We start from the raw sequence: 12,321 nt of genomic DNA on the forward strand, positions 1-12,321 counted from the left end.
AGTACAATTTTCCTGAATCTTTATAGAGATAGAAAACTTCCAAATAATCCCAGCACAAACAGAGCGCTCAGCAAACTCTGCCTGCCTACTGTGAGATACAAAAAGCAAAAATGGACTCCACAGTAGAACCATCTCCTTGTGTACTTCTATGAAGAAGAGACTGTTTTCCTTTGAAAAAACTAATTGGAGCATGATTTTTTTATAACTCTGGAGGAGATATCAGGAAGATAGAAAAATAGCAGGGAACTAGGGCAGGAATGACAGGTTACTAAGGAAGACTGCATTCTATTATCTATGCCTACATGGTTTTCCTCTTTACTAAAACTTTGCTTAGTGACATCACTATATTTGCTTGAAATGGAGTGAGTATGAAAATTTTGATATACGTTGTCTTTAAAATTGTAGCTGTTACATGTTGTTCAAGCTATGTGCTTTTATTTTTCTTACAGAATAAATCAAGATTTCACACTGATGCTTGAAACATGAAGCAAACATTCAAACAGCTGAAATATTAAAAGAAAAATTAAAATTCCACAAAAGGTCATTATGTAAAAATAAAATTTCTTGCTGTTTCAAAATCTAACTAATTAGTTTTCTATTTTGCTTGGAGTCAGCAACACTGAGACAGAGAAAAGGCAGCAACTTAGCCGTCTGTATGCCTGGCAAACTCTAGGCAGAGTATTTTATTTTTCTTCTTTTAAATTACTCTAAAAATGTTTTTAAAACAGCATAAAACACCCCAGGCTGTATTTTCATGCTTAGCTATCTAAGCTTTCTGAGTAGTTGCACCCTTTAGTGTTTTATTGAACAACAGCCTACATTTACTTTTTTCTGGAAACTGCAGGAGAAGACAAGCAATAGACATAACTCTCTGCAGTCATCCACAACATGATCTCAAATTTCCATTTTAACCACATCTAAAATCTTAGCCATAAGAATATCTCCTTTCCCCCCCCCTCTGGTTTAAATTGACTGCTATTACCTAACTCTGGGAATAGAGCTTGTATGAAAGTTGATATACAAAAGAGAACTCTGTGGTATATCACTACTAATATTTTCAGTGATGAATGATAAAAAGTATTTAAAATAACTTTTTTTTAGATCACTTGGATTATAACCATGCTACCCTTTCATTCCTTCTTGAATTCGTATAAAAACAAACCATTCAAAACATATTTTTATTGTGAATGAATATACAAGGAAATTAATTGTTTCCCTGCCTGCTTGTTGTAGACTTTCCACTGCAAATATTGATACTCAGATCTGGTTACTATTGTTTACCTTACAAAAGTATCAAATAACTATTTGTTTTCACTTGCATGCATACTCATCATTACACTGATTTTTAATCATTTTTTCATAATTCTTTTGTTAATTTTCAACTTGAATTGTTCCTATACAGGAGAAACTAATAAGATACAGATCATATGGACATATTATCATCTTCATCTTTCTTCTAAATAAGTGAAATTCTCTCTCAGGATATTTTCTGTTTCAGTCAAAATTACAAGATGGCTGGATTATTAAATAAATAAATAAAAATTGGACCACTTCAGAGAATGGAAAAATACAGTACTTTGGAAACAAATTCAGTGCCTGCTCTTATTAAGTCAAAAGAGAAACTTTAACTAATATTAATAAATATTTATTAGCAAAGTTTCTGCAGCCAAAATAAGGGTCAATTTGATTTCTCTGTGAATTACAGAAAGGAAGAGGTTTAATAATAACATAAACACTGCTAAATGAACTCGTCACTGCAGTATAGTAAAAGTGCATCAATTTCAGTAAAAATATCAGCTATTTCTTTTCACTGGTCTGTGTTTAGCACTCAAAGATCTATAATAGATGTCATTTGAAAAATCAGGGGCTAAGTCGATAAGAAATATCGGTTTTGTCATTTATCATTCATTATGTATCATTAACTGTAGGATTCCAAAAGAACTAATGGGCCTAAAGGATGCAAGGGACTTATTGGTCAAAGAGGTTCACAGGAATTGACACATTTCCAAGAGAAAGTAATCACTTAAAAACACTAAGAAGCTAGGAAAAGGTGTATTATCAAGTGTGCACCTAAGAATCATTCAGAAGATCCTGAGCTGTTGGACAGATCTTACTAAAATAGTCATTCCATTTTTGCTACAGAAGCTGTATCTACATTTAAAACGTCAAAAGATCCATGACAAAGACCTTCAAGAAAAGTTTCTGGAATATTAAACGTGGGTTAGGAGACAAAAATTTGTCATGAATCAAAATCTGACTAACAGTTGGGAAAAAAAATGTAAAACAGCTTATGACACGTGCAAAAAAACTTAATAGTAAGGTATCTTGATGCTACTCTGTACTATGTCCTTCATTATATTAATACATGTACTTCAATACTGGAACTGGAGAGAGTAGTAAAACTGAAGAAAATCTACATATGACACAGAGTATCACTGATTTGTCAAATTCAGGAGAAAAGTTAATGGACTTCTCACTAAGCGGGATGAAGAAAAAACAAGATGCAAGTTCAAATTCTATATGAATATTTGCAGCGCAATGGAAATTATAGAAAAAATAATTGAACTAGAGTTTATGCTCTTAGTTATTCATACAATAACCTTAACTGTACATATAATAAAATGGACCTATGCTAAGCTGAATGTTTAAAGCACACTTGTAATCAATAAAATAAAAAGATAGCAGGTGGGATGCAAAATGAACTTGCTAATATAAGAATTTAAATATATAAATGGATAGTAATACTCTTGGAAAACACAAAAAGGCTATTTCAAGAGAATGTATTGTACAATTAGAAACATTTCACAGAAGAAAAAAAAAACAATAAGAAATTAGGGACAAAGGACAACTCATCAATCAAAACAGAGCAGACACTAACCAGACAATACTTATCCGAATGAAATATTAAGGGGAAAGAGGCACAATGAAAATAGAGAAAAGAAAGGTAAGATAAGGAAGATATAATAGCTTATTACTCCTTTATCAAAGAAGAAATATTACACTTCAAGGAGATGTTTAATGGAATCTGAAATTGTCCCACTTCAAAACAGTAACTGTCTCCTTTAATATGGATTTCATTGCTAAAGAATTTAAACTCACAGTGAACTTTCATACTTATATGATGAAAAATTGTAATAGTTAATGCTAAAAGCCTTTCTAGAATCCTAATTGTCAAGATTTGTCTCTAAAACCAAGGTCATACTATTCAGGATTTAAAAGTCTTCTCTGAAGAAGAGAAGCATAGCTCCTGCATCTTCCTCTGAGGCTTCTGTTTTTGACATTTGTCAGAAAAAGGCAACTGGAAGGAGAGCCCACTGTTTTAGTCCATCACTTCCATACTACCTTATAATATCTTCTAAAAAAAGGATACTGGAAAATCACACTAGATATCAACTAGTTAAACACCATGTTAGTTCTGGTTTCTAATTTCAAGAGATATTCAAATTTACAGTGACCTTTTCACAACCAGAATCTAGACTAATAATAACCTCAAATAATATTTTTTGGCATTCAGTCTTGCAGTGAAGACCTAACTCTCCAAACTCCTCTTAAATTTTATTACTGGTGCTGACTTGGCTGGATATCAAGACAAATTAGTGAGTACAAACTGTGGAGATCTGATGAGAGCTTTTGATTTAGGGCAGTACAATTATTGCTGAATATAGTGCACCAGCTTTGACAAGAGGGTTAAGTGTCTTGATTCATATTCACATTGATATAGCACTCATATACAAATAGGTATGTAACTAAGATTATCTAGCAAAGGCAGGGAGGAAAGACACAAATGTCTTCCAGTTTTGCAAATGAATAAAGATCCTAGTGTGTGCACACATAACCACAAGCAAATAGGGATAGTTCTTTTTATTTTTTCAGTCACACTGTTAGAACAGTGTCTGAGACTTACATACTTCACAGGTCTCATTTTTACTAATTCCACCAGAGATGTACAGAGCCTTAAAACTTGACTGCTAATATGAATAAATCCTTATGTATGAAAATTGCTTATTATGCAATCAATTGATCGTTTTCAATTCAGCTCTTCTGCAAATTATTCTTAATATACTTGTTAAATTGAGGACTGATATAGAGATGGAGACAGTGAAAGATAAAACAAAGTTCATTGTATTTTAAAACTGTAAATGTATACTCAGCTGATTGCATAGGTCTTTATTTCTTCTTATTTTGTTAAGAATCTCTCTCATACAATAATTATTTTGTTTCTTACATAGCAATTATTTTTTTCCATAGTACATTGCAGAACTTGCAGTATAGCATGAGGCAACTGCAAACGATGTTATAATTCATTTTGAAAATTAAAGACATACTATTCCCAAGATAACCCTATCAATCAGATTTTTATTAATTCAGATAAGATATATTTCAAATTGCTCTCTGTTCTGTAAGTATGAATACAAAATTCTGCAAAGCTTAATAGAAAATACTCCGTTCAATCAAACTACTCCTCAGGAAGGCATATTCCCCAGTGTATTTTTGTTCTTTCTTTCTTGTCATCATTTATCCTCTGTCTTATGTCTGGCATCATAGAAGGCAAATATTTCTTAGAGCTTCTAAAACACCTCAGGCTGTGCCTTCAGCTACAGATATGTAACCATATGGTTCCTTAATTACTTAAAGCACCACGTAAGGCTTATGTGCTAATGTTTAAGATAGATTTCACTCTGGTGTTAACCCAAGGGAATCCATCTGATACTCTGTAACCTCATGATTTCCGCATTACTTGTTTTGCTCATGTAGCAATTCCTCTGTAGCTCTCTTAAAATCCAAAGGTCATTTTTTCAGAAAGATGCCTACTGACTAAAGGGAATGGAGTCCTTTCACTTGAAAGTTTCATTGTACTCTACATTGCTTACTTTACATTGCTTACTCTATATATCTTTCTTCCCTTGTGCTGTTTTGCAGATGTTACAAGACAGACTCACCAGAGGATCATGTTGCCATCCAGAGGAACCATGATGGGATGGAATAATTGGCTGACTGGAAACTCATTAAGTTCTGCAAAGGGATGTGACAAACCTGCATCTGTGGAGAAATCTGCTGTACTCTTGCATGAGGAAAAGCTAGGGACCAACCATCTTTGCAGAGAAATATCTGCAGGTCCTGACTATCATGACTAGTTGAATATGAGGTAGCAATGTAGACTTGGGGCAATGAAGGCCAACAATATCTGTAGCTGCAGTAGGAAGAACATTGATAGAAGGTCAAGACAGGTGATTCTTTCAGTCTTTTCAGACCTGATGAGATATTCCTGAAGTGTTGATTTCAGTGCTGGGATCACCAGTACAGAAGAGATACGGACATGGAGTGAGCCATGAAAAAGATAATGTAGTTTAATAGAACCATGGAATCTTAGAGTTGGAAGGGACCTTTAAGGTCATCTAGTCCAGCTCCCCTGCAATGAACAGGGACATCCACAGCTATACGAGGTTGCCCAAGGCCTGATCCAGCCTCCAAGGATGTCTCCAAGAAAGTCTCCAAGGATGGGGCATTGGACAGTTTACATGTAATCCTCCAACATGTGAGGAGAGGCTGATAGCTGGGACTGTTCAGCATGGAGAAGAGAAAACTGAGTGGGGGGTGGGTCTTCTGCATGTATTTTACATGGAATTATCCAAGTGAAGAAGATGAAATAAGGCTCTTTTTGGTTGTGCCCAGGAACAGGATAAGAATTATTGGACACAAACTGAAACATAAGAAATTACATTAAAACATAAAAAGTATTTTTATGGTAAGGGTGATCCAGTGCCTACTGGAACAAGTTGCCCAGAGAGTTTTGTGAAATGTTCATCACAGGAAATTTTCAAAATTTGACTGGACACAGCCATCAGAAACCCTCTCTAGCCAACTGTGCTCGGCAGAGAGTAAAACTAGAAACTTTCAGAGGCACCTTCTAGTCTCAGTTGCTCTGTGATTTTATGGTTCTGTAATATCAATCCCTGACCTGATAGACCTGATTGTAATAACCAATCTCTGACCAAATGTTATAACCATGCAATCAAGCATAATTGTTGCATCTTCACACTCTTCCTCCTTTCATTCTATTATCTCTTTTTCTCTACTTTTATCTTAAACAAATTGCTGACAATAATTTTGGTTATTCCCATGTTGGAAATACATACTCAAAAGTTTTCAGCCATGCATTACATTCTTGCTTACTGAAGGTATCATATTAACCAGAGACATCAGAATTGACAAAACAAGAAAGGCTGTTTGCTAAGAAAGAGTTTTTCTTTCTGATCAATCACCATATTGCAGTAAACAGGATCTTTCAGTATTGTTGGGTGATATCACAAGGAGAAAGTGTATAGCAATAAGGTAGACATTAAACACATTCTAGTCCTTCACAGAACAAATAGATTTCAGAGTATAAATTTTGTTCAGATCTGTACTGAAGGAACAAAACTCCCCTAATTAAAGTCTTTCCATTTCCAAATCGGTCTTTAACTCAATAGGTAGGCAGTAGTTTCAAAACAATCTTCTTCAATTCTGACTTTTTTTTTTTTTTTAATCTTGTCATTCTTTGGATGTTGTCTTGATAGGAACATGCCTATCCCAAACTAAATCCAACTCCTCATTTTAGTTTTTAACATAACTCTCTATTTTTATATTTTCTGCAATGAACACAGTACCAGTCCTCTCATCTTCTCTTTATCATCTCTTTGTGTGATTCCCACTCACTGCATTGTATTAAGCTCCTATTTATGATTTCTCTTGGCTCACAAACAATATTTTTCCCTTTTTGTTCTGCTATCCATCCACAATAGTAAAGTACTATGAACTTACATCTTTCGAAATCTAGGTATCTAGCCAATTCAAAAGTCTATCTGATAGTGATACAACTCCATGGAGTTCTCACTGAGCACATATTCTAGTTGAGCTGCTGTATTTGATGAGTTAACTCACTATATTTACTGCCTATGCTTGGATTTAGTGTGAAGGGCATGAGCAGTTTACTATTAAGAAATTGAATTTTGAAATTTTTGGCCCTAGATTATATTATAGATTTGGAAGAAAAACAAGACAATATTTTCTGACACAATTTTCAAAAAAAAAAAAAAAAAAAACATCAGAGAATGTTCACCTTTATATATACCGTTGCAACCTCCATGGACTTCTCCAGAACTAGAGATTTCTTCAATATGAGCCCCTTGGTCGGATGAAAAATATACAAGAGATCTATTGCTCAGATTATAATTCTCCAGCACATCCAGAATCTGTCCTAAAAACAAATAATAATAATAATAAAAAAAACCATAGTGCCTTTGGGTAGCTTGTTTTAATTAACCTTGGCATGTACAAATACACATAGTAATTGGCAACATAGTATGCAGTAGGGGACAATTTCACACAGCTTGTTGTGGTTAAGACTGTGGTTCCATTGCAGCAGGGTTTCTTGAAATACCAAATGAGAAGATTTGTGTACAACTGAAAAATGGGGTAATCCACAGAGAGCCAGTGATCTTTGGAAGCAGTTGCTCTCAGTGGCAAAAACCCCACAGCAAGAAAACTCAAAACACTGACAATATCTGAAAGAGTCTCAGTGTACAGAATACAGTTAACAGTTTGGGGGTAAAGCTGTGCTGCCTAGCAACCTATAGAGGCAGCATGGCAAAAATCTGTGTGAATGTTAGAATAAGAAATTTAAAAAAAAAAAAAAAAAAAAAAAAAGGCAAGTTAAGGTATGGAATGGCTTTGGAGGCAATATGGTTTCATTATCAAGCCTACTAATTAGTCACTAATTTGTTGTCATACAAGAATAGATATCTATTCAACTTTAAATGTGCAAGGTAACAAACACACGTGTGCACATAATTAAAAGAAAAATCCACATTGTTATGTTCTGAAATTCCAACTCAGAGCAGATTCTCACATTTCATTTACACAAAAGACTTCTTTCCCTTGGTGCAGCAGAGAAGTCTTGCACTGCACATACATCTAAATTTATTTAGACTGAATTCTTTAAAGAGGGATTCTGTACTAATGTCTGAAGCCACTCTTTGTAACTCTTTGTAATTTGCTCCAGTGAATTTTATACTGATTAGGAATCTAAAATTATTGGTCTTGGAAACTAACCAAAGAATAAGAATATAGCATACATCAGCCCGCAAATGAGCTTTAACCTTATTCTTCAGGGATCCCATAGCATATAAAGATAATTTTTGAGGCCTAGTGATGTTTCTCAGGGGTCAGTGCTGGTTCGGATCTTGTTCAACATCTTTATCAGTGATGTGGATGAAAGGACAGAGTTCAAACTCAGCAAGTTTGCTGATGATAAAAAGCTAGGAGAGGTGGCTGACATATTGGAAGGCTGTGTTAGCATTCAGCAAGACCTAGAGAGACTGGAGAGTTGGGCAGGGAGAAACCTGGTAAGGTTTAACAAGAGCAAGTGTACATACAGTCTTGCACTGGAGGAGGAGCAATGGCATGCATCAGTACATACTGGGGGTTGATCTGCTGAAGAGGAGCTCTGCAGAGAAGGACCCATGAGTCCTGGTTGACAACAGGTTAGCTTTAAGCCAGCAGTGTGCCCTTGTGGCCAAGAAGACCAATGATACCCTCCGGTGCATTAAAACTGAGTGTCCGGCAGGTTGAGGGAGATGATCCTCCCCCTCTAATGTGCACTGGTGAGGCCACATTTAGTATACTGTGTCCAGTTCTGAGTTCTGCAGATCAAAAAAGCCAGGGATCTCCTAGAAGAAGTCCAGCAGAGGGACACAAAGATGATAAAGGACCTGGAGCATCTCCCATATGAGGAGAGGCTGAGTAACCTGGGTCTGTTCAGCCAAGGAAAAGAAGACTGAGGGGGGATCTGATTAATGTTCATAACTATCTAAAGGGAGGTGGGAGGCAAGTGGATGAGGACAGGCTCTTCTCAGTGGTGCTGAGTAATAGGACAAGGAGTAATGGCCTAAAACTTGAACATAGGAAGTTCTGTACTAATTAACATGCAGAAGAACTTCTTTTTGATTAGGGTGACAGAGCACTGGAACAGGTTAGATTACCCAAAGAGGGTGTGGAGACTCCTTCTATGGAGACATTCAAGACCCATCTGGAGGCCTACCTGTGCAATCTATTGTAGGGTACCTGCTTTAGCAACCCCTGCAATTCTGTGATTCTGTGATTTTCTCTTTATCATTTTATTTATACAGTCAGGAACGCTCCAATTTGAATGTTAATTTCGACTTGCTCATTTGCCCTCTCAGAATTAATTAATTCAAATAGCATACTATTGTCATAGAATGACATTCTCAATGCACTCACAGAAATGAACCAAAACTTCGGTTTCTATTTTTGTCTTGAACAGCTACACTTTCTATAATGGACACTGTATAAATAAGCAATAAAGTGTGTGAAATAAGACCCATTAAATTACATCTGAATTTTGTGGTTTCTGTTAACACGTGTCATACATTTACTTATTAGCACTTGTAAATGGTAACCAAAACAGAATAAAAATGCAACGCGTGTACTGTAAACAGATATCTTTGACATACTGCCATATATTATATCAATTCTGAAAGCAAAGCGTATAAAATAAAATATATATTTTTATCATATTCTAATAACAATATATTTTTTTTACTCTTCTAATTTTATTATTTCTTTAGATTACACAGATACTTTAGACTTAAGCTAAGACTGATGTAGAAACATATTCAGATAATCTTAGTTAATGAACAAGGAGGATTTTCACCTAGGCTGGTTTAGCTGACTAACTTTTTAAAAGGTGAATCATTACTGAAAAAAGGCCTTTTTTAAAAATCTATTGACTAAAAAGAGATAACAGGCAACTCAATGAAAAGTAAATACCTCCATATTAGAGACCAAACAAAGTAATATGAATCCTATCTGAAGTGTAAGAAATTTACTACATGAGTTAAATTTTGTATTGTGGACAGCTAATTGTGATCATAGTAAGATGGTAAAACTATTGCTTCACACAAAATATGACTGGATATGTATCATACATCATCATACGTGATCTTTGATTACAAGAATGGGGCTTTTGCATGCCTAGCTGACCTGTTTGAATCCCATTCCTGGTCACCGAACAAAATACAAATGTAAGAAGTTTGTGGAAGTAAAAAGCTTATCCAGAATATCAAACTGTAGAATAAATAAGTCAAAACACTTGGAAAACTGAAGCTCAGTTTAAGCGACGATGGCTTGAAATCCCCAATGTAGGAAACTGTTAATAGAAATAGGAAGATTCTTTATCAAAAAGACTGAATTAAAAGTACTGTTCTAGAAAATTAAGATTGATACTGATCTCTGTAAACGCCACTGCTTGCATATTTCTGGTTTGAACAGAATAGATTTCGAAAGACAGCATTCCAAACAACAAAATAAATCTAACACTGAAAGAGCTGCACAAATTCTGAACCTACTGAGCAACTATAATTAAAGTTCAACCTTACACTGAATCAAAGACATTTGATCAATAGACACTGTTCTTTCACTTATTAAAAAAAAAAAGAGAGAGATTCAGAATAGCATTGAGCATTAAGATATTGTTTGTTTTAATTAAGATGATAATGTTTCAAAATTTAAGCAAAGCTTCCTTTGAAATATGCTGAGCTCTCTACATTCTGTACTCTACTCTCATTTCAAGTTATGTTAAATTATAGGATTGTTTCATTGTGAAAGTGAAAATGCTGACTCCAGTGGAATGATACTAGTGTAAAAATGATGAGAGCAATTGACTACTCTTTAGGAGGAAACAGAGAGCACTATGCCACTATTCAATTTGCCTAACATAAGCATAAACAGAAGCTGAACCTACCTATATAATGCTGAAATTAATTTTTGAAGTTTTTAACCATGTAAGATTCCTTCTATACTCATGCACGTTAGGTTACAGGATTTATAAAAATGACTATTTGTTTGAAAACACGGCACAAACAGTGAACAATGAAATGTTTACAAATGTATTAAGGATTCGGAAATCTCTTCTAGTCAAGCAAGAGTACGAAAAATGTATTTGCTTCATAATTAGCTAACTGTCGTTTGAAGTCAATAGGACGGAAGGGTTACCTGTATTAATCTGAAATAATGTAGAATCTTGCTGAAATTATGGGGAAAAAAGCTCTAGAATATAGAATACATCTGTTTAGTGTAGGCATTAGTAAAAACATCTCTCAACTCATTAGGAAAGCTTTAAAACAGTTTGTCTGATTCAAAGAAACAACAAGATTCAGAAGGAGGTTTAAAGATGACTCAGGAAAAAACAGTTCACGATAAAGGAAATTTCTTTTAATAAAACCTTTTATCCCATTCAGCAGACTTTCACATGACTCTGTCAAACCCAGAAGTTTATAGTAAGCTTAAGGTAATCATTGGACAAAGATTGATCTGGGAAGATCAGACATCACATTTCTGCGTAGAGACTTTTTTTCTGTTTAGTTTATTTTTCAGAATTCCCTGCTGATATTAATGTTTGCTTTTGAACAGCATAACTAATCAGAATGACAAGAAACATGTTTTGAAGCTGAAGGGGCTTACATCTGAGAGTGACAAGCTAAGAGTGTTTTGAATACATGCATAACTTCCTACATATTACCCCTACATGTATAAATATCTGGAAGCCTATACTGCTCCCAGAAAAGATAATGATGTCATTCGGCTAAATATCCACTACATATTAAATTTCTTGGGACCTTCTTACTGGTACACGAATTAAACTAAGGTAATCCCATCATCTCTTCCAGGCTCAAATGCTAATGTTTTCACCTTATAAAGACTTAATGTTGCAACTTCTGCCCACCGTCCTTAACAAGTTAACAAACATTTAAATCTCTATGTTGGTTTTGTGTGATAAAAAAAGAGACTTCATTCTTTAATGTAGTGATCAGATTCCAAAATACATTGACTAAAACCTTTGTATAAAAATCAGCTTAGCAACTGAGATCAAGACATCCATATCTTAATTTTAGCTTTTGCACATTTCAGGTTATAAATATGCAAATGTTTTGTGATATGCTTAAAGCTGTACAGTTTCCCCTTGATAAATATGTAAATCAGTTTGTCTCTGCAGTGGGGAAGTAATTATCACTTTCAGACCCACTCATTGAGCACAACATTAGAGGTAAAGATGGAAAATCATAAAACCACTGACAGCAAAACAAGAAGTTGCTGCACATATGGTGAGCAGTACATAAACTCTGCATGAAACTTGTTTAACATTCAGAGCTATAATACAACCACTAGGAAGTGGAAATTTTGGGACAAAGTAATAGATTGATAATATGGAACATTAAGTAGCCCATTAATTGAATGCACTCACCCAAAAAGACATGATTCTGT

The 12,321-nt window shown here is 34.7% G+C and overlaps 1 protein-coding gene across 33 annotated transcripts in view; it reads right to left on the reverse strand.

Moving 5' to 3' along the window:
- The window catches only part of STS (steroid sulfatase), a 114,919-nt gene that overhangs the window by 42,437 nt on the left and 60,161 nt on the right, over nt 1–12,321 (reverse strand). For 32 of the 33 annotated variants that reach the window (XR_006931236.1, XM_040703438.2, XM_046899665.1 and 29 more), the window contains one exon: nt 7,100–7,237. The exons of the other annotated variant lie outside the window; for it this stretch is intronic. Coding sequence is in view for 31 of the 32 variants with exons in the window: in XM_040703438.2 (XP_040559372.1) it covers nt 7,100–7,237 (138 nt within the window). In the remaining variant the exon portion in view is untranslated. The remainder of the gene's footprint in view (nt 1–7,099; nt 7,238–12,321) is intronic. 33 annotated transcript variants of the gene reach the window in all.

The sequence above is a fragment of the Gallus gallus genome, chromosome 1, assembly GCF_016699485.2.
Source record: "Gallus gallus isolate bGalGal1 chromosome 1, bGalGal1.mat.broiler.GRCg7b, whole genome shotgun sequence".
Lineage (NCBI taxonomy): Eukaryota > Metazoa > Chordata > Aves > Galliformes > Phasianidae > Gallus > Gallus gallus.